This window comes from Diabrotica undecimpunctata, chromosome 2 (assembly GCF_040954645.1).
Source record: "Diabrotica undecimpunctata isolate CICGRU chromosome 2, icDiaUnde3, whole genome shotgun sequence".
NCBI lineage: Eukaryota > Metazoa > Arthropoda > Insecta > Coleoptera > Chrysomelidae > Diabrotica > Diabrotica undecimpunctata.
In genome coordinates this window covers 9,824,218-9,851,013 of record NC_092804.1, presented here as the reverse complement: position 1 = coordinate 9,851,013, position 26,796 = coordinate 9,824,218, and the positions used below count along the sequence as shown (strand labels likewise).

At 34.0% G+C, this 26,796-nt stretch overlaps 1 protein-coding gene across 1 annotated transcript in view; it reads right to left on the bottom strand.

Moving 5' to 3' along the window:
• The window catches only part of LOC140434162 (tyrosine-protein kinase receptor torso-like), a 36,407-nt gene extending 12,104 nt beyond the window's left edge, over positions 1–24,303 (bottom strand). The window contains exons 1-6 of the mRNA XM_072522228.1: positions 24,082–24,303; positions 11,441–11,522; positions 8,047–8,267; positions 6,283–6,520; positions 3,913–3,983; positions 23–197 (exon numbers count right to left, since the gene is read on the bottom strand). Of these exons, the coding sequence (XP_072378329.1) occupies positions 23–197; positions 3,913–3,983; positions 6,283–6,520; positions 8,047–8,267; positions 11,441–11,522; positions 24,082–24,192 (898 nt within the window). The 5' untranslated portion in view covers positions 24,193–24,303. The remainder of the gene's footprint in view (positions 1–22; positions 198–3,912; positions 3,984–6,282; positions 6,521–8,046; positions 8,268–11,440; positions 11,523–24,081) is intronic.
• Positions 24,304–26,796: the final 2,493 nt, after the last annotated feature.

Sequence of the window (26,796 nt, the reverse complement as noted above, 5' to 3'; positions counted from 1 at the left end):
ACTTAAAGATAATTATTCTTACCGCACTTATTGGTACTATGGAAAGTTTCAATACACGTGGGTGTAGTGATGTTTAACCAAGTTTTTGGACCTTCTAATACCGGAAAATCGTCGGGTGATGTATACGGTGTTAGTGCTATTTGATAATTTGATTCAACTATAAGATTTGGTATAGCCCAAGTGTAATCTAGTTCGAACTGAAATTGAAATAGGTAATTATATAATAATATTATAACATTAATATTTATTGTGGCTTATTTTAAATTATAAAAATTATTATTATTATATTAAATTATTATTATTAGTATCCAAATTTAGCAATACGGATCACACTCCTTCTAAGGAGAAAATGCACTCATCCCATATACCTACGTTACCAAAATCAAAAGGATTGAGCTCTGGAGGGATTCTTTCCGTGTTATCGAGCCCTAGGTGACTTGGTATGCTGGAGTATCTCCCAAAAATTTTAGTACACATCTGGGCGTCTCGAGGAGTACAGCTTTCTGCATGGCATTATAAAGATGTTCTTAGCGATCTGTTTATCCAGTTGCTCAACTACGTCCATAAGTCCTCTTCTCCCTTGATATCTCGGTAATGTTGTCCCTCTACTGTACTGCGTGGATGGTATTTTTGCGCCTTTGTGAGAAGTGTTCTTACTTTCCGCTTTTAGACTATCTATATCCATTTTTGACCACTTGATAATACCAAATGAGTAGCTAAGCGCGGAACAGGCCTAGGCATTTAATGCCTTAAACAAATTTTTGCTATTAAGATATGACCGATTTAGCTTCGCACAAACTCAGAAATTAGTTTGGTTTTCATTAGTTTATGGTCAATTTTTCGCGCTTGCTGTACTCCGAGATATTTGTACACATCATTTTCACCCATTACCTCGATGTTTTGACCATCCTGCTTATCGAAACCTGAACCTTTCCTCTAACTATATTTAGTGTACGGCACTTGTCTAGTCTAAAGTACATACTAATATCATTTTAGTAAGTTTCTACAGTTTTTAGCATCTGATCTTCAGTAGATGAGAGAGTAGTTTCATTGCTAGACAGAACCAAAGTGGGCTCAACGAGTCCCCCTGGAGACGAGACCCCGCTTGATTAGACTCTGGTCTTAATGCCCATAACATTAGCAATTGCTGTTGCTGCACAGTAAATCAGCATATGCAAATATTTCAATGTGTGGACTTCTGTGATGTAGTTGGGTAGCACTTCAGTATTCACAATTTGTAACAGCGCTTCTAGTTTCTTAGAAGAGTTTATTTTTGGTAGCTGTGGTCTCCTAAGTGGGTTTGTTCCACTAAACTCTTGTACGGCACGTGTCATCTCGTTTATCAGACTATCGTACAACTCGTTATTGTTCTGCTGTGTATTATCAGGTTGAGTTTCTTGTATGAGAAGCTCTGGAATCTGCTCATTAGGGATTTCATTAGGGACTTGGTCTACAACTTGCTCTTTGTTATGGATCTCCCGTTCGATTTCGCTTCTGATCATGTCGCGTCTAGTCTCTGTCGCGTCTTATTAAATTATTATTATTAGTATTATTAATATGTAGTATTATCTTTTAGTTCAGTCGAGTAAGACGAAAGTAGATAAGGTATGAGGATCTGAGCCCACCCCCTAAAATCGCAGCGTCTGCAACCCCCGGTCGTAACTACCAAACGGCTTAACGTAGGATGACGTACGAGGGCTCGTTGGAAAGGGAATGGAAAATGGGGTTGAACGCAGTATGTGCTGTGCGCATCGGAGCATGCCGAAAGGGCATTATTAGGTATCTTCGTTTCTATTGGTCCGATCGTGACGTACGAGGGCTCGTTGGAACGGGGAGACGGGGAATACGTTGAGACAAAAAACGAAGATGGCGGCATTACCAAATGGGCGCTAGAACGTATCTTCGTTGCTATTAGCCTGATTTTGACGTATGGGGTGTCAAATGAAAGCGTTGGTGACACAGACACACACGTTCGGCTTATGTCAACGTTCAATATGAACATTCTTCTTCTTCTTTACTGTACAGTGCCTAAGAGAACGTGACATTCGACGTAGGACGTGACAGTTATGTGATAGTCGACGCAGAACGTGAACTGTCACGTGAAATTACGTGACATTCCACGCAGGACGTGAAATGTCACTTGAAATGACGTGACATTCGACGTAGGACGTGACAGTCGACGCAGAACGTGAAATGTCACGGGAAATGACGTGACATTCGACGCAGGACGTGTCATTTATGTGTCAGTCAACGCAAGACGTCGCTTGACATACATAGAGTAATGGAATTTAAATAAAACAACAACATAAACAATGTATTTTTTATTAAAAGAACTACCATTAAGAAGGAACACAGCAACCTTTATTCGTATATAGTTACAATTTTGTTTAACAAAGTTTTTAATTGTTTTAATAGGCCGTCGTCAGGGCAGGGTATTCCAAAAAGTTCCCAGCTAAACGTTCCTGCTTCTACAACTTTACGTGTGTATTCGCTATACTTATAATAGGTATTGTTCTGAAAAAAGTAAATAAACCCATCTGTATAGCGGAATGCTGATGTTATTTTATCTGGTAGTCCGGGGAAGAGATAATTTATTGGTCCACGGTTTAAGACGTCTCCAGCTTTATCAAGAATTATCATTATATAATAAATACGTTTGGCCGCTGATTGTTTGAAACAAGGCATTTATTTTGGTTCTCGCAGGTATAGAAGGAAACATAAAACGTTTTTGAATTTTTAAATTGGGGAAAGATGCAGCGTAATACTGATTATTGCTTATAGTTACTAAGTGTCCCTCGGAATTTTGAAAAACATGTGAAACGTGCGTAGACCTCAACTCTTTGGGGAGATAATCGGTAATTCATTCAGGATGTGCTGGAAGGCGCATCTCATTTAAATCAAACTTCCATATATACGGGCCAGATCCAACGTACATTCGATAATTTGGAAACTGAGGAGATGTAGCTAGAAACATGAAATCGGGATACTGAATTAGACATATTTTTTGTATTGCAGGTGTTGCTGGCAAATAGGTCCTGTGTTTTATTGTAGGTGTTTTCGGCACATAGCTCCTGGTTTGCGAAATTGTTGTTTGTGCTTGTGTAACTGGTGTTGTTGGTATGTAAGAGGGAGTTGTTTTTGGCCCATATAGAATACTCATTGCCTTTTTATCATCATCAACAAAACTTGTTACATCTTGTTGATGCCAAGCATACATAATAGACGAGTCAATAGTGTTGCATTCTAGTCCGAGGGAATGACCAATTTCATGCAGTAGGCCAGCCAAAAAATTGGCTTCACCATCAGGAGCTCTGCCATTTCCTACATACCATCGTTCATTAGCATCAAGATGAATTTCGGTACACTCACCGTTTGCGCTGGGATATGCGTGGGATTTTAGGGGGTGGGCTCAGATCCTCATACCTTATCTACTGACCAAAAAAAGACCTAATCTTGCATGGCGAGCTACCCCAAATTGTATTATTCTAACTTTTAGGGGCTCAATAGTAGTGTCAATTTTCTCGACTGAATCCAGCCGTTACATTAGCAACCATCTTGAATTTAGAGGAGAACCGTTTTTGCTCAATATCTTCGCCATTTTCAACTTTTCGACAAAAATGGTAAGGACTGATATTGTTGTAAATGCGATTTCCTATAATTTCTTTTTCAGTTCAAGTTTTTTCGTGCGTTTGATGTTTTCCGAGTTAAGGGGGAAAATGGTAGCAGATGGAAGCATACTTATTGAATGATCTTGTTTATTATTAACTTAACGACATAAGTGTACATAAACATAAACGGAAAGATTTATATTGTATATAATTTATATCCACTAAGTGAATATAAGCAATTTGTTTTCAGTACCAAAATAGAACTAAATATGTCTATATTAAATGAAATTTTTAAAAAACTTACTGGATCAATATTGAATTCTTCATAATCTCCCGTAGGTGAAAAGTAAGTTATCTTATAAAAACATGGAGGATCTGAAAATAAGAAAAGAAAATAAGGCGTATCTTATTCGAAACAATTCATAATCTTTTTTCTTTTATTATCTGGTCTGTTTTCAGTTTAGGTCTGAAACTACTTGCTTTTAATCCTGTTTATATCTAAATGACTGCTAATAATTTAGACTTGAAGTTGTCAATACCATGATTTACGTGATTCTATTCAATCAAAACCCTACGATGTCGATACTTCTAGCAAACTTAAATTGCTTCCTAGGAGTAAAAGACAGCAGGATTGACTATAGGTACAGTGAACTTATTAACGATAAAACCTGACTAATAAAAATAAAGTGTTGGATAAGGCAAGGAGATACATTGTCACCGAAATTATTCATAACGGATTAGAGTATACCTTTAAGATGGTCAATGGGGTCCACAGAGGAGTAACAATAGATGGCGAAAAGTTTAACCATCTCCGTTTCGCAGATGATATTGTCCTTATCACAGATAATTTAGGAGAAGCCACAGATATGTTAAATGAATTTTACTTTGCATGTTCGAAGGCGGGCCTCAGAATGAACTTGACCAAAAGTTTATGACAAATATGGTCCCCAATAACCATTTAACAATTTAACTATTCAAGACAAAGTAGAAACAAAGGTAGAACTGGTGAAGAAATATACGTATTTGGGTCATGACTTTAAGAATCAGCAGAGATAACCAAACATGTGAAATCCAAAGACGAATTACTTTAGCGTTGGCAACCTTTGGAAAACTGCGAGACACACTTAGGGCCAGCATACTAATTAGCCTCAAAAGAAAAGTATTTGACCACTGCGTATTACCGGCCATGACCTATAGGGCGGAAACTATGACTCTGAACAAGACCACGGTTTCGAAATTTGTCCAGCGTCGAATGGAATGGTCTATGCTGGGAGTGACGTTGTGTGAGCGAAGAAACGAAAATTTGCGAAGAAGTACGAGTATTGCTGATTTTGTGGAACGCATAGCGGAAGTGAAATGGAACTCACGATGGACGAGCAAAATTACAAATTGGAGGCCAAGAGCAGACAAACCTAGTAGAGGAAGATCACCTACACGTTGGGCTGACGACATCAGGCGTATCACCAAAAATTGGTAACAAACAGCACAAAATTGTAAAGAATGGAGGAGTTTAAGGGAGACCTATGTCCAGCAGTGAACGTGATAAATGAAAGCTGGATGATGATGATGATGAATGGAAAAGAAGTATCTTAGTATCATTGTACAAAAACAAAGAACATTTTACATCATAAAAATATAGTAGAGTAATTGATTCACAGATACGTAAGAGAACTGCATTTTCCAAAAGCAGTTTGGATTTATGCAAAGCAGATAAAGAATATATGTAACTTTATTATATAGCACCTGATAGAAAATATAGGAATTAATAAACAAACACTCACCTGTTGTTCATTGGTCTTGAGAAAGCTTATGATAGGGTGTCTCGAAAGGTTCTGTGGTGGCACTCAATAAGAAATGAGTTCCAAATAATGAGTTTGTGAAGTTTTTGAGAGATGCATACTAGGGAGTAACAACTAGGACGTGTGTAGAAAAGATTGATAAATTTTATGTAAAAGTAGGATTGCACCAGGTCTCAACGTTTAGCTTTTATTCATTCCCAAGTATAGAGTACATAACCCAGATTTTTTTAATTGATATTCCGCAGTGTTTAATGTATCCTGATGATGTAGTACTAGAAAGGAATAGTTAAAATGTGTTAAAACAACGTCTAAAGAAGTACATCCAATTCCAATTATACCTGGAATTAGAACTACAACTAAAATGGTAGGTAACTTTTGACGGTAAAATTATTGTGAAAAGCAATAGACTTAAATATGTAGGATTGATGTTACAGAGCTATGAGGAAATAGATGGAGAAGCATACAGTAGAGTTAAAGCGGAATGGATGAAATAGAAGAAAGAGAGTCATGTGTTGTGTGACAGAAAGATTAAAATGAAGTTAAAAGGAAAAATCTGTAAATCTCATATATGTAAACGCCGATAAATCACTGAATATGGGAAGGAACAAAGATCTGACCCCGCAAAGGCTAAAGACCAGTAAGATGATAATGAAATATTTAATAAATAAACGTTAATTATAGAGAAAATCGCTGCAAAAAAGTTAATGGATAGCATGCCAATAAATATAAAATTAAACAAGTTTGATTGTCCATCGAGTAAACTATTTGAAGTAAGAATAGATAAGGAAACGTTCTTGATTACTTAGAACCTATGTGGAAAAATAAGTTTCTTTACATTTACCTGCTAGTTTTAAGAACTTTACCACTTGACCTACCTCTTCCGCCAGTCCATTGCACATTAGCGGTATATTTTTCATGTTTAAACTGAAATTTGCTGAGCCAAAATTTATTAATACGTCTTGGAGTTATATCTTCTCTTCTAGTACGTATTAATATGGGGCGGCTTTGCACACGTTGAGTTTGTTGATTTGGACTAAAAATAAATCCATGAAGTACTATACTGTATAATGTATCTGGTTGCAGGTCCATAAGAGCTATATATCTACATTTCGTCTAAAATAAAACAAAAGCAGTAGTAAGATGACAAGGAACTCACGTCGGTCGTACTGTTTGACTTTGCACAACCAGCAAATCTAAATTTTTATCGCTGAACAAATACGCTGCTAGATAAAATACTTTTTTCCCTAATCACCAAAAAGAAAGTATAAATAAATATATTGACATAAAGAGAACTGCTATTTTGAATAAAAAACAGTTTAATATTGTCAGTAATTCAATATCATCAAGCAAGCCGAGGTGATACTGACTCATTTATAGTAGAAACCACAGTTAGAATGCAGTGCAGGTAAGATAGGCAATGTATTTCTTACGGGAGAACAGCCGACAACGTTGCCGGTTTGCCCCGACCGGCGCATCATGATCGGATTTAAGAATCATAGTTCTAGAATATACGCGCACACAACAATTGCCTACGGTTGTATAAAAGAATATCATTATTGTTTCATCTAAAGCATGATTCAATCATCGATATACAAATAAGAGAGTTACATTGTCGAACTAAACAAAAACATGAAGAAAAATACTATAAAAAAAGTAAAATATATCAAAAACTCATTGCCGATAGCTTATCTTTGGGAAATAAAGATCATTATAAAGTCAATAGGAGAAGCGAATCAGTTTTAATCCCCATTGTCCACGCAAAGCAAACATGTCCCTTTGTCCATTTGAAAAGCTGACCAACTCTTCCATTCCAGTGCGTTTTGCTTACGTTCCGTCATGCGTTTACGTTCATTTATAAATAAGAGTACACAAAAGTCTATGTTGATCTTTTTCCAGCGCGTCTATGTCTACAGTCCGTCAAATTATAAAGCCAGCTTTAGTGTGCAAGTAAAACGTGTGGTGATAAATGTATTGAACAAAATTTATGATATCCGCGAAGAGGCCCAGCAAGGCAAACTGAAACCGGTACAAAAAAGGAAGAAAAACAGTTTCCAGTTTATGTATACAAGTTAATTAATTTGTTTTTTTTTTGTTTATTCTCTTATTTAACTCAGTTAAATTAATGCGTAAAGATTTTTTAAACGAAGCGCGTACGGACCTGATTTCTCAGTCTATCGCCAAACTACTACACACCTACCACTGTGCCGACATAAGCGGCATCTCTGCGCGCCGTAAGACCAACACTGCATTCTAACTGTGGCTTCTACTATAGGAAATTATGTTGAGTTGATGGAAATTTATATTCGACGTAAAATTTAAAAAAATTTTAACAGACAAAACTAAGTATTCCCATATTAGAAATCTTATCTTAACTGATTGGCTAGTCTAAACAAATTGCAGTTACTACATCTGCATACACATTTCACCTCATCGTCATTTAATCTAAAGACATTTGACCTTAAGTCATTTGACCTAAAGTCATTTTACCTAACGTCAGTAGAACTAAAAGATATTTCGCCTAAAGACTATAATAAAACATGATAGTCGTTATATGTTAATAGGACCTTATATGTATTAATATTGTTATGATTTACAAATATGCGTAAAGTTTAAAGTAAAAATAGCAGTATTTTACTCACCAAAGCAGATTCCCTAATTACTACATTCATACCAACGGTTGAAAATCGTACGAAATAATAGTCTACTTCATCCGGAAGAGTCCATAATAAAATCAAAAAGTCAGTTTCCTTACAGTGTAACCTTGGAGGATTTACGAATGATTGTAATAGGGTTGTTGTATTGATGGAAATGATAGTTGAAGCTATTTCAACATCGGTACTATTATTATCGCTTAATTCCGCTAAAAGCATAAAACTGTTGGTAGGTAAAACACTATTTAGTATCATAATTTTTCAATTTAATTTTTTTTTAATTGAAATTTTTTTAAATCTTTTAACAAAAAAAACAAAAACTAAATTGGTCAATTTTTTTAACTTATAAAAAAGCACTTTACCTATCTAATGTAATTTATGGAATAGAAATCAGATTATTTAGTCGGCTTCAGTAATGTTTTAAAATTATAAACAATATTTTGGCTTATAAACAAATAGAATATCTCGGTAAATATTAGCTTAAATTAAATTCAGGAAACGGCGTTGGGAAAGACTCGACAAGACGCTTCTCTTAACAGAAAAAAAGTTGAATTAAGAACAGTGGCTCCTGAGATTCAACCGGTCAAATTTGTCCTGCATTTTCGACGAAGTTATAAACAATAGGATGATAATCTTTTTACCATTACATTTTTCATTTGGACCTGCGCCGTCCAAACTGCGTGTGAAAACTACCAAAAAATATCAAATATTCGTTTCGAAAAATTCAAAATAAGGATACATAAAAAAATGTATTTTCTTGGCTTCCAATGAAGCAGTTTTCTTCGTTTTTTTTTTAGCAAATAGATTATAAAAAAAAAAACGAATTACCAAATCCCAAAGATGCTTTAGGTTTGTTATAAATAAATTTATTTATTTATACTAAAGGTTGCTAGGGACGAAAATACCACTGAACCTCTACAAATCATACGAACAAGATGAATTTTGCTGAAAATGATAATTTTGGTACTCCAAAAAAGAAAATTTACTACTTCTACCCCCGGCTTCCCCCTAAAACCATTTCCCTAATAGGGTGAAAAACGGAAAAACCGATTTCTTAGTAATCTGTACGTCGTAGATATATATTTCAAATATTTCAAAGATAGATAGAAAATATTTCAAATAAAAAATGTAGCTGATATAATTCTGAAAAAAAGAAAATGTTTATTGGCACTTTTTATGTAAAATGAACCGTTTTCTCAGAAACAACACTTGAAGAGACCCGCGATCTTGAATATCAGCTAGGCACGCAAAATAAATTTCAAATAAAATTTATATAAACTAGATGGCGAGAATTCGATATCTGTTGATTAGACTGTCCTATTAGGCGAGCGGTTTACCCCTCAAAAGACGCTTAGAAACAGAATATACCGACTAAAATTCTTTTTGCATTTCTAATGCACCAAACCTTTTTTATTCGATTCTATATATTTTTCCAAGATGAAATGTATTTTTTTTAAATTTTTACAAGTGGGCCGGCAATTGTTATTAACAAATAACTTATACAAAAAAGCAATTTCACCAAATTGCTTCGGAATTAATTTTTTAGGTGTATCTCATCAAAATAAACACTTTTTCTCTCCTGATACTTTTTCGAAAAATGCTTCCTTTTCGAGTTATTTGCATTTTTTTGTTGAAAAAATGCCTTAATTAGTGATTTTTGGGATTTTTTTTCTAAAAAACTACTAAATGAATTTCAATTCTACAAATAGCTTTATAATCTTTAAACCGTCGAGTACAAGTTAGAATATTTTGACAAGGATAATTTTTTTCTATCTTGCTAAAAACGTGAACCCAAATATTTCGAATATGCCTTTCGAGCAGTCTACCGCTAAGTGTGTACAGCGGTTGCGGCGATACAGGCGTGCGGCTCGTAGAAATATTTGTTTAAATTTAAAAAATTAATTCAATACAAATATTACGTACAATTTATTAAAAAAAAAAGATATTTCTAATTATTTTTATATAGACATATTATAAGTAAAACAATTCAAATTAATTTTTTACAATGCTATAATAATGTAATTTTTCTTTTAATATACGTGGTGACTATATTATTGAATGTTTTATTACAGTGAAATACATTAAGCAATATATAATTAATTTTCATTGAAAAATATAATAAAATTAAAATATAATATTAATTATACATCGTTTTCATTGTCAATAATTTGAAAATTTTCGTCAACAGCGACAGGATTTCCATCTAATAAGCTGATTTCATTGTCTTCAATAGAGTCGTCTTTAACATTTTTACAATTCTCTGGTGTACATGCACATACTGCGCAGCATTCTAAATTATAGGAAATACAATTACAATTTTTCGTAGAACATTTTCCGGTACATGAGCAGAAATACTTTTGTAACATATCTAAACTAGTTTCGTCTTCAAAATAATTAAAATCGAAACAATTATTTTCCATTGTCCAACCATGGGTTAATGGATCAAGAGATGAAATAATATTGTTTTTTGCTTGAATCCATTCATTTATTTGCCACTTTGCTCTTAAGTAATGTTGTAATAATGCTGGTTTCGAAGGTGGTAATTTTTCATTATTATGCATTTTTTTTAGCGCCTACAGCACCTCAACCGCTGTACACGGGATACTCTCGAAAGGCATATTCGAAATATTTGGGTCCACGTTTTTAGCGAGATAGAAACCATTTATCCTTGTCAAAATATTCTAACTTGTACTCGACGGTTTAAAGATTATAAAGCTATTTGTAAAATTGCAATTCATTTAGTAGTTTTTTAGAAAAAAAATCCCAAAAATCACTAATTAAGCATTTTTTCAACAAAAAAATGCAAATAACTCGAAAAGGAAGCATTTTTCGAAAAATTATCAAGAGAGAAAAAGTGTTTATTTTGATGAGATACACCTGAAAAAATTGATTCCGAAGCAATTTGGTGAAATTGCTTTTTTGTATAAGTTATTTGTTAATAACAATTGCCGGCCCACTTGTAAAAATTTAAAAAAATACAATTCATCTTGGAAAAATATATAGAATCGAATAAAAAAGGTTTAGTGCATTAGAAATGCAAAAAGAATTTTAGTCAGTTGATGCTCTGCTTATAGGGGTAAACCGCTCGCCTATATCGACAAAAAATCAAAATGCGTTTTATAGGTAAAGAGTGTAGCTTTTTTATGCAATTTTGAATTGAAGTTAGTTTCTATAAAAGTGTTAAATAAATAAACGTTTCGCGATTTTTTCTATTTTTTACGATTCTCAATTTTTCTCTAATTCTAAAAATTCGTCTACAGTCGTGAAGAAATAATAACGAATAAAAATAATAAAACTAACTTAAAAAGAAAAATATAATAATTTAAAGTATATTTACATGATTCCTTATACTAGTTATTATAGTCTGTATATTCATACTTACAATTTAAAGCAAGTGAAGTAACTTGATCTTTTTTAGGAGGTTTTCTACAGTCGCATTTTTTCTGCATGCACCTTGGATATTTCTGTAAATGCAAGAGATGATAATTATTTAAAATTTACAGCTGAAATTCCAATTGTGGTAACATTGAGGAAAGTACCTATAATATGTGTGTTCCAACGAAAATTTGAGACCCCCAGAAACTCAGAAACCAAGAGTTTCTTCAAAATTAAAAAAAAAAACAAGTCAATTTGTATTGGGGGATGACGAATTTTTATGGAAAATTTATGCCCTTAAATAAAACCCCTATTCTGCAGAAATTTCATCAAGTCCCGGTGCCTTTCCGTCCTTCATTTGTCTGACGGCTGCCGTTATTTCTTCTGGTAGGATTTCGGGACCTGAATGTTCTTCAATGGTGGGCTCTTGTATTGTTCTAAGGTCATGGAGAAGTTTCTACAAGTATTCTTCTACGCTTTTTACGCTCAGGGGTTAATCAGAGCGATTTCATTATAACACTTCTTTTCTTCTTCAGTGCCTTATCCGGTCCGGATGTTGGCGATCATCAAGGCTATCATGGTTTTGTTGACTGCTCTGCGAAACAGCTCCGCTGAGGTCATCCCAAACCATTGTCGGAGATTTTTCAACCACGAGATACGACGGCGTCCCGGTCCTCTTCTGCCAAATACTTTACCCTGCATAACAAGTTGAAGAATTCGATATTTTTCTTCGTTCCGCATCACGTGGCCGATTATAACACACAAGACATAAACCACGGTTAGATAGGTGGGCAACAAATAGGTACAGCTTGTCAAATTTAAGGTGATACTTGACAAAATTGTCCACTTGCGTAGAAAATTAAGTGAGAACGCATTCGGAGGAAAAGAGATACATAATGCGCTCGGTCTCTTCGCCTCATTGGTACACTCCATACTACAAGTTTACAGAGAGTGACCTTATTTATTAATGGAACTTCTATGATATGTCTATATTGTATGTTATTTTGACGTTTCAATTTTTCCTTCGGAAATTTTTCTAAAAATACAAAATATTTTGTTTTTGTTACTTGGTAAAAAAATTCTTCTAATAATTACATTTTATTTATATACTCATTAATATTGACCATTCAGTCATGTTGAAGCGGCATTTTTTCGAACACTTCTATAAATGTCTGTTCTGTAATTTTATAAAAGGAATATTGGCAAAGATGAAAGATTTACATTTGCGTTACAGTAAACTGTATAAGAATAAAAGAACAGTAGTTCTAAATTTTAGTAAGTCATAAATATTTTAATCTGTTGATGACCTTACCTGATGATGAACCTTTACCAGCCCCGTTGGAATGGCTGTCAACATCCGGTATTTAGGTACTAAACTGTATAACTTTATTAACTTTCCCGAATATTTTATTTTTGTAAGGAGATTTTGTAGAAATATATCGTATAAAATATATCTCAAATAGTGACTGAGTTGTCAATATGAATAAGTCAGATAAAATAAAATTATTAGAAGAATTTTTTTACCAAGTAACAAAAACAAAATTTGTTAAATTTATTAGTATTTCGTATTTTGAGTTAACGATTTCCAGAGTGGAACTCGAAACTTCAAAATAAACTTATTTTAAACTAAAATTGTGGCTTATTCCCAATAAAAATAGTAAATTACAATATTATGCCACAATAAAATAGCCTAAGAATAATTTTTATTTTAAATAAAAAAACACACACACACACACACACACACACACACACACACACACACACACACACATACACACAAGCGTACAACCCAGCTCCTACAGAGATATGTGTGTTAACCATTCCTTCATTTCGTCTTTTCTACACCCCATAGTGTGACATTTTTGCACTTGGACATTGTGGTATGATGCATTGTCTATAACCAATACACTACGGGCTGGTATATTAGGAATAAGTTTTTCATGAATCCATTTTTTATAATTATTATAGTTCATCTCGTTTGTCCAGACAAGACTGTGCCTTCTAATTTTGAATGAAAATCCATGTTTATAATTTAAAATATTTGACAGTAATTATTTAAAAAGTCAAATCTATTGTAATACGATATTTCTTTAACACACAGTAACTTTAAACATAAGTAAAATAAAAAAAACTTTGTCGCAGACTATACAAGTACCTTGCACTTCGAAGGGCCAAGCAATAATAAGGACGAATTGTGTTGTGGTTGAATGCGCATCGTGGGTGGAGCCTAATTTCAAATCGGCCAAGTATCACGTTAAATTTGACAAGCAATACACATACTAAGGAAATATTTATTCAAACGATCAAATTTTTCATTTCCACCTTTAATTTAATTTTTTGCAGAAATACCATAATCAATTTAAACATTTTTGTATTATCTTCACTTAATAGTACATTTAGGTTCAATGGCGTATTTAAACCTGCTTACAGCAATTTTTAAAGCAGCCGTTGTATTGAGGGGCAGTTAAAGAATATGTGATTTAGATCAGCTATCCACACTCACATCTGTCTGTTGAGAGAACTCCGATTTTATGTAGATGTTTCGGAAAACATCCATGATCTACTTTTAATCTTAGGAATTTTCGACACTGTACTTCTACTTAGTGCAACAACTTTGTAAAATTGGTTCGCAGCCACTGTTGGTTGTAATTTAAACAAATTAGTGCCTGTAGTTTCACCGAACTGAATCCAACGTCTGTCCAATTTAAATTTAATATGCTGTTTTACATAATATACAAAGAGATCGCATGTGATAAATTCTATTATCAATATACGCAGGTGCTTTAGTGGATTTTTAGCTATTACATCCGCATTACACCTTAAGTTTTGCCGACGATCAAGTAGTCATCGCACAAGATGAAGAAGATCTCAGCTTTATGCTCAGAAAACTAGAAGAAGAATATAAAAACAACGGAATGGAAATAAACTTAGAGAAAACCGAATACCTAACAACAGAAAACAAGAATATGAGAAACCTAGAGATAGACGAGGGAAGACAAATAAATGGAACAGATAAATTCAAGTATTTAGGAACCATAATATCGAACCAGGGAACAACAGAAGAAGATATAAACAACAGATTGAGACAAACAAGAAACTGTATAAGACAACTAAACTCAGTGTTGTGGGATAAGAACATTACGATAAAGACAAAAAAGAAAATATATAATACCCTGACAAGAAGTATCCTGACATATGGGTCCGAAAACTGGACAATAAACAAAAGAAATAGAGGTAGAATAAGAGCAGTAGAAATGGAGTTCCTGAGGAGAAGCTGTAGACTTACAAAAAGAGACAGAATTGAAAACGCAGAGATTAAGCAAAGAATGGGAGTGTAATCAGACATAATCGACTATATAGAGTAGAAGAGACTATCCTGGTACGGCCACGTCAGAAGAGCGGACAGAGGACGCTGGATAAACAAAATCACAGAATGGAGCCCGATTGGAAGAAGAAAGAGAGGAAGACCCCGAAGGTCATTCAGAGATGAAATCGACGAGGCTATGGAGAAAAGAACCCTGCGAGATGGAGACTGGAATGACAGGGAAAATTGGAGAAAACGGTTAAGTGAAGGAAGACAGTGAAAACTGTGGAAATCCTTAGTAGTAGTAGTAGTACATCCGCATTACTATTACTCAATATATCTGAATGTCCCTTAACCCATACGAATTTAACATCATATGATAAAGCTGATAATTTTAGTAACTATTGAAAACTTTTTTTATTATGAATATGTTGCTGTTAATTGCGACTTTAAAGTTTTGTAATGCATTTAATACTGATAATAAATCAGTGCACATGACAATTTTGTTCCAATGGTTTTCATAACACCATTCAAGGGCTTTATATATAGCACAAGCTTCAGCGGAAAAGATGCTGGATTGATTATTTAAAGTAAAAATGATTTTTTAGTCTTCATTTCTGGTATAAAGTAAGCACTGGTTGTACATGTTACTAATTTTGACCCATCTGTATAGATTGCAATGTAATCTGTATAGATTGCAATGTAATCTGAATAGTTACTTAAGATCTTGAGAGTATTATGACAAAATTCAGTCTGGTATTTAGACATAATAATGCTTGTAAATAGAACACTTTTCAGGTGTAATATGTCCAATGATTCCCAAATAGGATTTTAAGGAGAATTTATTAACTTGAGTTCATTGCAAGTTACAAATGCTTTTGCAAGTGATGGGGACTACGCTCAATGTATAAACAATAATAATGGCCGAAAACTGTGTAGAGTTTTCAGAGTGAGAGAAGGCTTATGGTGTGAGAGAGACAAGAGACCGGCTTTGTCTCCCTATTCCGTGCTGTTGACTGCATGAGAAGTGACACTATTGGACGCCTGGCGGGGATAACTGATCTAGTGGTAATTGATTAGTTGTATACCAGGGTTAAAATGATTAAATTACTAATATAGTTATTAAAACATAGGGGTTATTGATAGAAGGGTGAAAATTAAAAGTTGTATTGTTTAATGCCACATCATAAAAAAAATCAAAATCAAAAATTTTGTCCAAGAAATAAAAAAAAATTGTTTGGGATGGGTTACTCTTATCACTTAGATCTATGAAAAATATATTGCGACCAATTCTCAGACCTACCGAATATACATATACAATTTCATAAGAATCAGTCAGACCGTTTCGGAGGATTATGGCAACTAACTCTGTGATAATAATATGGCTATTAAAAAATAAATTAAATAAATAAAATAAAAAATAAAAAAAAATGTCTTTTGTTCTATTTCTTTTCATATTTTGCTGCAACAATGAATTTATACTATAAAATATAGAATTTTTTAAGCCTTTCCCGTAGAACAACGTTTGCTTTGTTAGATTTTGTATATGATAACTTTTCCCGAATATAATCATCGCTTACAAATTTTATTTTATCCACTTATCGACAGTTATTAGAAATATAACACATATTCATCAAAATAAAAGGTGGTATTACCGCTTATCCCAACCGGAATCTACTTTTTTAGTAATTACAATCGGTGTCACGTAAAAAGCATACATACTACGTAATCATTGTCATAAATACTTCAACTTTAATATTCTATATAAATAGCTGATAATAAAATCTAACAAGTAGGAAGACAATGTGATATTTAAAAAGAATTATTGAAGTTTATTATGTATTTGAATTTTTGAATATTTTGAATTTTTTTTCTTTAAATAATAACCTATAAAGATGTTATTTTTTTTTCATGCTTTTCTCACGTGAATACGTACATTACCGAAACTAGAGCCTAAAAATTAGAACCAACAACATATTAAAATCCCCAAAAATAAATATTTTGAGTTAGATTTTGTATATATATGGGATTTAACCACAATTTATTGTAATAAAAATTACATTTTACGTTTGTTTTGATTTCCACTCCGGAAACCTTAAAAAAAGGTTATTTTAAAATAAGGAGTTATTTTAACACGTAGTTGTTTAAATTGGCGCTATTATTGATACTTGCAATTTGATAAGGGACTTATTTGGCCTCGATCTTGTGGACAATTAGCCACGTTTTGCGTGGTAATTCTGAGGGTGGTGTTGTACCCTCAGGTTGATATTAAATTCTGATTGTTCGTATGTTTATGTAGGTATTATGTGTGTATGTATCATGTGTTCATGTTACATAGCCACGTCAGAGCCTGTTACATTCTGTTGATGGGCGTGCTACACATTTTTCTACATTAAGTAAATTTCTGTCTTTGTCCTAGTGAATTTCTCCACCATTCCAGAGATTTGTTAGCTACCCACTTCCTTGTAGCCGTTCTTGTTACTGTCTTTGCAACAGCGCAGAACAGTTCCGGCCCAATGTGACATTGATGAGCCTTGTTTGGCCATTTTATCTGCTTTTTCATTGCCCTTACGACCCTCGTGCCCCGGTACCCAGGGTACCGTAACCTTGGTACGGTCTTTTAGTTTATTTAGAGCACACACAATCCCATATTAGCTTAGAATTGACCTCTACAGAATTGAGTTTTTAAGCGCTGTCTATCTGTGAAGATGGCAATTGAACGAAACGTTCTTTCCTGCCTTTCTATTTCTTCCATGTAGTGATGGAGTGCCGTTATTTCCGCCTAAAAAACTGTCACATCCTTAGACAGACTTACCGGGAAATGTATGCCTTACTATGCCGGCTCCCACACCCTTCGATGTTTTTGAGCCATCCTGTACCAGCAGCAGCTTGTATGGGTACACCTTCATTCCAGTCTTCCCTGCCTGGTATCTTAATTGTGAACTTATTGTTTAAGCTATATCTCGTAGCTGTTGCATCGATAGGTTGCCCCATCACTATTTCAGATTTTGGCTCCTCGATTAGTTTTCTGTTGTCAGCACCATGCATCTGGCTTATATGTCGCTGACTATGGATTAATTTGTGCATTATCACTGATCTGGCTTCGCCCTGTATAAAGATATGAAGTGGTGGTAGATTCAGCACAACTTCCAACGCTACTGTAGGAGTTGTTTTTATGGCCCCCGTAATACAAAGGCATGCTAGCCTTTGTGTATTACCTAGCATCCTTATTGCTCACACTTGCTGCGTCTTTGTCCAATATTAGCCACTCTTTAGCAACCGAGAAGTAACTTTTTTTTAACGTGCCATACCTAAATTTGAGCGTATCTCCTTCTCAGAGCATATACTTTACTTAAGAAATTAGAAAAAGAAGTTATCATTCGCAACAACAATGTATGTAACAATCGTTTTAATTAATATAATAAATTTTGACGAATACATTATAATGAGACTATTTCTATTCTTGATTTATTTATCTTCTTTTATTATTCTTCTCATAATAAACTCTTCCCCCTTAACGTTTTTTCATAACTTATCTCTCAACGATATCGTATTGTATAAAACAACTACTTGTTTTTCGCATTCATACCAAAGTAATGATCTGTCTGTAGCCTTTTATATGGAAATTAAAAACAAGGTGATATTGACCAAATTTGAAATTATAATTCGAACGAATGAACTTTTATTCTTTTATGTATCACCATAATATGGTGATTAGATGACGGTACTTTTAAATGACCAGAAAATAAATGGTATCCTAGTATATTTGGTCAAATTTGTAGACACTTATTTCAAATTAGTAAAAAACAACTATAGAAACTTAACTATACGTAACTATAACGTTAAAACCATAGAAACAAAAACTATGCTGATAATAGTCTTCGGGAATTAGGATTAGGGGCCTTTTTTATCTCAAAAGTTTATCGAAACAGCAACAATAATGTTTTTGAAGCAATCCATTGGTAAACTATGTTACAACCGAAAAGAATAATAATTTCTAAAATAAATTCAAATTACGGGGCGACCCTACTTTAATCCTCGGCAGTGTATTTGGGTATATTTACATCCAAAGTTTATAATAGGCTGCCTTTAACAAGATGGTCGTCATTTTGAACAATTACTTTAGTTTTGATAATAGTTCTTTTTTTGTAAATTTTTACTGTTTTTTTGTTAAGTTATCTATTTTTTGTGGACTCTTTATTATTTATTCAATAATTAAGATGATTTTTTATTATTTATTCATTGAGTAAGATGAAACTCTGCCTGTATTGGTATGGAGTGAATTGAGTAGCTCTGTAACCGATGCAGCCGGTACCAATAGGATACAAGAGGAAAGACAGAGACGTAACACCTCTAAAAAAAAACAGGGTTCAGCTGACCCGGCTGATAGCACCCTGTGAGGGTCCCTGCCTGGGTTAAAGGTGAAAATCGGTCAACGGTCTCAAGAGCAGAGGATGGCTGGAAAAGTCACAATGGTTGAGAGGGCGGAAGAACCAACAACGTCTGCTCCAGAATAGGTGGCTGAAAAAAAGGTCCTTCAAACGGGGTTTGTGGCGTTAAGAATTAGCAACCTAACCAGTCTTACCAAAGCTCAACTAAAAATCAAAACGAAGAAAAGATAGAACATTCATATTAGCAACGTGGAATATACAAGGATAGAACAAAAAGGCGACAGAAGTGATCAAGGAGTTTAGAGAAAGCACCATCGACGTACTAGTAACAACAGAAAGCAAAAAGAAAGGAAATGGAACGGAAACCATGGAAGACCAGACCCACTGCTGGAGCGGAGTTAATAAGGAATGTAGAGTAAAGGCAGGAGTGGGAATACTAATAAAAAATAAGTGGAAGAACAGGAATAGAACATGGGAGCCAATCAACGAGAGGATAATTAAAATGCATACTGACATGTACGGTAAAGAGACAGTGATACTCGGAGTATATGCACCAACAGACGGTTTCCCTATAGTAGAAAAAGAAAATTTCACGGAACAACTTCAACACCAAATAAAGCTAATCAAGAAGAACGTGGAGATAATTATGACAGGAGACCTTAACGGCAGAACCATAAGGAAAGAAAACGATAAAGTAGTGGGGAGATTTGGAGAGGATGAACAAAACGATAACGGAGAACATTTGATTGAATTATGCGAACTAAAGTTAAAAAACACGAAAGCTGAAATCGATAATAGACTACGTAATAGTCAAACAAGATACCACAATAAAGAAAAAAGATGTGAGAGTCAGAACAGGAGCAGGAGAATACACGAAGGCGTATATGCCATCTATATTGGAGAAAGGAGATAGAAAACGATGCGAAACCTACAGAGGAATAACCGTAATATTATCAATAGGAAGATTATATGGAAAGATACTGCGAGAAAAGATAGAGCAAGCGATAAAACGCAAAATCGGGGAGGATCAGGCAGGCTTCACGGCAGGAAGATCATGCATAGAGCACATATACACACTGGAACAACTGTTGGAGAAGAGAAAAACAAAAAATAGAGATATACATTTGGCATTTGTGGACCTGAGAAAGGCAATGAGAGGCAATGTACAAATACGAAAACAGAATACCTATTGACCATATTGACGACACTGTAACAATCAAAGTAAAGGATAAATTCAAATACTTGGGGTTTATAATCACGAAAAAGGCAAAAACAGAGGAAGAAATTAAGCAAAGATTAGGACAAACAAGAACAGCAATCCGAAAACTTAACTCAGTATGGTGGGATAGACACCTATATATGAAGACAAAAACACAGATTTATAAAACATTAGTGCGAAGTGCTTATTATGACATATGGGACTGAAAATTGGATTATAAACAAGAAAAACAGCAGTAAGATAGTAGCAACAGAGATGGAATGCTCACGAGGATGCTGCAGAGTAAAAAGAATGGATAGGAGAAGTAGTGACAAAATAAAGCAAAGAACGTCAATAGAAACAGACAGTACTAACATATATAGAACAAAAAAGATTAAAGTGGTATGGACATGTAAGAAGAACTAGCGAAGCAGATGGATAAAGAAAATAACCGAATGGAGCCCAATAGGAAGGAGGAAAAGAGGACCACCCGAAGATCCTGGAGGAACGAAGTAGACGACGCTATGACTAAGAGAGGCCTAAACGATGGAGAATTGGACAACAGAGAGAGATGGAAACGGTTAAGCGAGAGAAGCCAGTGAATACTGTAGAATCCCTGAATATATATATATATATATATATATATATATATATATATATATATATATATATATATATATATATATATATAAGAATTACTGGATATTAGTGACTGTCAATATAAATAAACAACACAGTTTATTAGGGTTGCAGTCAGAAAATTGGCCGGGATGTTAATGAAACACTCTTATGACTTTTTGTCTAGCTTTCGGAATGGTTTTATTCCTTTTTCAAGACATAGTCGTTGAGATTATTTATAAAGGCATAGACACATTATTAACACACATATAAAATATAAAATAGTGGACAAAATTCATTTTAAAATTCTTTAAAATTTAGGTACAGATAGTAAAAATTTTTTTAAGATGACAAACTAAATTTTTACTATCTGTACCTAAATTTTAAAGAATTTTAAAATGAATTTTGTCCACTATTTTATATTTTATATGTGTGTTAATAATGTTGAGTGTCTATGCTTTTATAAATAATCTCAACGACTGTCTTGAAAAAGGAATAAAACCATTCCGAAAGCTAGACAAAAAGTCATAAGAGTGTTTCATTAACATCCCGGCCAATTTTCTGACTGCAACCCTAATAAACTGTGTTGTTTGTATATATATATATATATATATATATATATATATATATATATATATATATATATATATATATTACGATGAATATTTATTATGAATTATTTGTCGAACATAATAAAAAAAAACACTGCAGTGTTGACATTTTACCAATTTAGATTTTATTTTAGATTTTTTACATTTTAGATTTGGATTTAGGTTAAATAATAAAGTATAATAAAGTATTAATTAAAATTAAGTCATATAGGGATTACAGGGATGGGCAACAGTGGAATGAGAGTAACATGCAGAAAGCTCTAAAAAGCATACAAGAAAAAGCTATGGGCTTTCAGCTGGCAGCAAAAACATTTAACGTTCCAAAAACGTCTTTGAAAAGGCTCTTTAATAAGCAACAAGGAAGTACCAAAGGTGATTTGGGAGAACGAAGACCAGTATTTTCCACTGCTATTGAAAAGGAAATTGCTGACCATATTATCACCATGGAAGCTCGTTTTTTTGGCCTGCCTAGTAAAGATTAAACGAAAACTTGTATACGAAGTAGCTGAAAGAAACAATATTAGCCACAGTTTTAATAACTGATGGCAGGCTGGAAATGGGTCAGAGGCTTTTTAAAGCCTCTGATTTAAAAAATCTTGGAATATCATTACGAACTCCAGAAAATACTTTGTTGGCAAAGGCTCAAGCTTTTAATAAACCAAATATATGTGCCTATTTTACAGTATTAGCACATATATTAGACGAGTTTCAGTTTCCACCGGAAAACATTTATAACATGGAATAGTCCGGTTTGATGACTGTGCAAAAGAAATCGCAGAAGATTTATGCTAGTAAAGGTCGCAAACAAGTTGGTGCTTTAAGTAGTGCAGAGCGCGGTCTACATGTTACGGTCGTATGTGCAATGAATGCAATTGGAACATATGTTCCTCCTGCTTTGATTTTTCCTTGACAGAGAAAGATAGACGAACTTATGATTGATGCACCTACTGGAAGTGTAGCCTTCGCTCAAGAAAAAGCATGGATGACTTCCGACATTTTCTGTCTCTGGCTGCAACATTTTTTAAGGTATTCAAAGGCTTCTAAAACCAACCAAGTTTTGTCGTTACTCGATGGTCATGGTAGTCATAAAAGTTTTGAAGCTCTCCAGTTTGCAAAAGAAAACGGTATTATTATGTTTTGTTTTCCTGCTCACTGCTCTCATCACGTTCAACCCTTGGACGTAGGATTTTTTGCACCACTTCAAACTTACTACGGCCAAGAAATTCAATTATGGCTGCGACAGAATCCAGGTAAAACAGTTACCCAATTTAAAGTAGCCAGTATCTTTAATAGAGCATATTTAAGAAGTGCTCTTCCATCAAATGCAATAAATGCATTTAAAAAGTCAGGAATAGAACCGTTCAATTCAGATGTCTTCGAGGACTGGCAATTTTTTCGTCTATAAGAACAGATAGAGAAAATTATGAACCAAACCCACTACCAGGATGTTCTAACGAGAACTCACTACCGGAACATCGGAACCAACATGTTTCTTCGATTGAAGGTTTATCAAAAATCACTGATCAGAAATCAACATCATCGTTAGACCTAAACCTCTCGGTCGAAGATATTTGTCCTCCTCCTTTAGCTGGAGTATCTAAAGTAACTCAGAAAAGGGGTAGAAAACGGGGTAAAACAGGATATTTAAATTCAACGCCAGAAATTGATGATATAAAACAAAAAATTGCAGGAAAAGAAGCAAAAAAAGAAAACAAGACGCAAGAAAAGTGAAAAGGCAAGTTCGTGTTTCAACTACAAACAGTTCTGAAGACGATTGTGAATCTTCTTTTGAAGAAGACGACTCGAACGATGCAACTTGCATTTACTGTAACGAACTATTTTCGCATTCACAATCCAAAGAAAAAAGGATTAGTTGTCAAGTGTGTAAGAATTGGTGTCACAATAAATGTGCAGATGTAAATCCTGGACGTAAACAATTTGTGTGTGAATTGTGCATGTAACTTTTTTCTTAAAAATACCTATTTGTAATATTATTTATCGTTTAGAATATCTTTTGGTTTAATAAAATAATTTGGTATTTACTTATTTTACACAAAATGCAACGGGTCCATCATGGGCGTATCAAAGGGTCCATCATGAGCGCATATATGCCCATGATGGACCTTTAACAGGATTTTAGTAAACTATGAATAACTTTTGTCATCTTAATTTTTATCAAAATTTGAAACATTTGCATATTATACAAATAACAAGACGTTATGTGGTCATATTTAAAGCCTGCTAAATAAATAATTAAAATTATTATGGAGCTTTTTCCTTAAGGGGTCCATCATAGGCACATTTCCCCTAAACATACAGTGTGGTTAAAAAGTTATAAACCAAATAAGAAGTTTGTAAAATAGATAAAACAACCATTACCTTTGTTGTTGATGAAGTAAGACCCATTAAGTATGAGTAGTATGTTACTTTATTAAAGAAACACCCTGTATATGTATTTTTTTACAAATTAATAAAAAATTCCAGCGATCTTATCATCGTATTATTTAACATATTTAGTATTCTTACCAAAGACTCTTTGTTACAATCACGGCATGATTTGTCACTGTGTTGCAAGTCCACAAGTGCCCCGACAAGTGCACTAAAAATCGCGAACACTAAAATTACAGAAAGTCTCATCGTCAAGAAAAGAACATGAACCAGTTATATATGCAAAAAGCTCTTCCCAAAATAATTGATCGTAGTAAGTGCCATGAAGTTGAGCTTAAACCTGGATGATAATTTACAATCGCAGGCAAAAACAACACTGACTATGTTTAGCAAAAGCGAGAAGGGAGATAATGATATTGTAATTACATTCCGATAGACTGTTTAGGATTTAATAAATGAGCTCAAATATTTTTGGAATCAAACGTTGAACATTTACGAGTGTAGATTTATTGCAAAACGTTAAAGTTTCATTTATTTATTTAGTTTATGGCATTAAATGATCACACAATGTGCACAAATAAAAAATAGGTTTTTAGAAAAATTGTCGCAGACACAATATATATTTAATAATATTTTGTTAAGGCTTATTATATACAGTTTATTTGTGGTAATAATAAACAGTCATTTTTTAAATAAACCATTTTTGTATTTTATTTCCTAAATAATTGTTAACGCTATTTATCTTGCGTAACCTAGTAAGGAACAAACATGCTAGACGTCGTTGATTTAAGGAAAGAAAGCTTTCGTATGGTGGGAGTTTGATTTTTTGAATTGGAATTGAACCGAAGGTAGGGGAGTGGTAGGAACACTGAGACGAAAAAATTTCAATGCCAATAACTTTTTTATTAAATGCTACTTTAAACTTATATTGTACAATGATATTTGGTATATAAATAAGAACTGAAAAATCATGTCGTTTTCTCATAAAAATTAATGTTAAAACCTCAAAAATATAAAAATTAAAAATTAGTAAATGTCTCACTGTTCCTTTCAATGTGGGAACACTGAGACGTAACAATTAACATTATTTGACGTTAAGACTATCAAAGTTTAATTCAAATTTTAAAAGCGAACTTTGGCGCTTGGTTAACCCTTGCATTAAAGGGGGCGGCAAAATCATTTTAATGTCTCTTTTTAATACATGTGAGACATCTGGGACAACTGGAAAGAAGAACCTATTTTCACATTTAGCGCTTTTTCGCAAAAACGATATTTTAAAATCATTTTCTTTTATTTGAGACAAGACTTTGCCTACATAATATGTCTTTTGCTTAGAGTTGAATTCAACGAGCACATAATTCCCATCATTTGGACAGCGATCAAGATCTTCGAAAATAATTGGTTCTGGATCTTCACCAATAAAATCCTCCCCTCCGCTGAAATCTTGTAGTTCCATCTCATTTTCGTCTGGCTCGTCAGAATCACTATCTAATACGCGCCGTGCTACTTTTTTCTGTTTTGGTGTTTTTTCTTTAGATTTAATCAGCTCCATTTTTTCCGGGGTATCCGTAGCTATCATCGTCCTTCCTTTGCGTCTTTTGTTGCCCTCTACAGATTTTCTTGTCATAGCTTTAGGATAACCCTTAAAAACTGTTGGACTAACAAAGGTTTTAGTAGTAGTAGCAGTATGACTTGGACCTGGATTTTCTACATCTGGAGATTCACTTATCTTTTCAGCAGCAGCTTCAACTGCAACAAGCGGCCTATCTGTCACAAAACTTGACAAAAAATCTTCTTCAGCGAAGACATGCCGATCGAATGGAAATATTCCAGATTTTCGAAAAGCGCTTGCGATGTTAACTGGCGTCATTGCTCGTGGATATGCTGTGCCCACACAGGCTGCTACGTTGTAAATTGTAAATGTCTGACCGGGATGGTTCATCATCCATGCATCTACTGCAGCATTGTAGAAAGTCTGAAATGGCTTAAATAAACCTACGTCCAACGGCTGTAATCTGTTCGTGCAGTGTGGCGGTATAGTCAGGATTGTAACGCCATTATTTTTACATAAATCGATTGCCTCAATCGATAAATGACTTTGATGATTATCCATTAGCAATAAAGAAGGGTTTTCTCTAGTGCTACCAGTGTGCTTAATAAAATGCCTAACAACTTGCACAAAGCACTCTGTATTCATCCAACCTGTTTTTGAAGCTAGTCCTAAAGTTCCAGGAGGCGACCCATTTATCATAAAATCTTTAAAGTGTACTCTTGGGAATACCAGAGCAGGAGAAATAGCTACTCCAGATGCTCCAACAATACAGCATGTTGTAACGAGTGTTCCACGTTCGCCACTTGTGGCTTTACTAACCTGTCGTATACCTCTTTCTGCAAACACTTTTTGGGACTTTTGAACGGTAACGGTTCCTGTCTCATCTAAATTAAAGATGCGACTACCATCTCCAAACACAGGGAAACGCTGTAAAACGGTTTCAAGTTTACTGAAAAACATTTCAACATTAAATTTATTGAAACCGGTTGCCCTTGCAAGACTACAACCTTCTGGGGTCCGGAGGGATAAATTATTGGAATGACGTTTCTGAAATCCTTTCATCCAGGCAAGTGAAGCGATTTTTGAAGTATGCCAGTTTGCTGAAACCACTATGATATTGTAGACTGCGGCTTTATATGACAGTTTTCGGGTATCTTCTCTTGATAGGCCATAAAACATTTTAGAACATTTAATTATATATTCGCACAAGTCGTTCTCCTGTTCGATAGTAAAAATTTGTTTTACTTTGTAATTAGGACATAAACGGACGTTCTCATCTTGTTGATATTTTTTAACATATC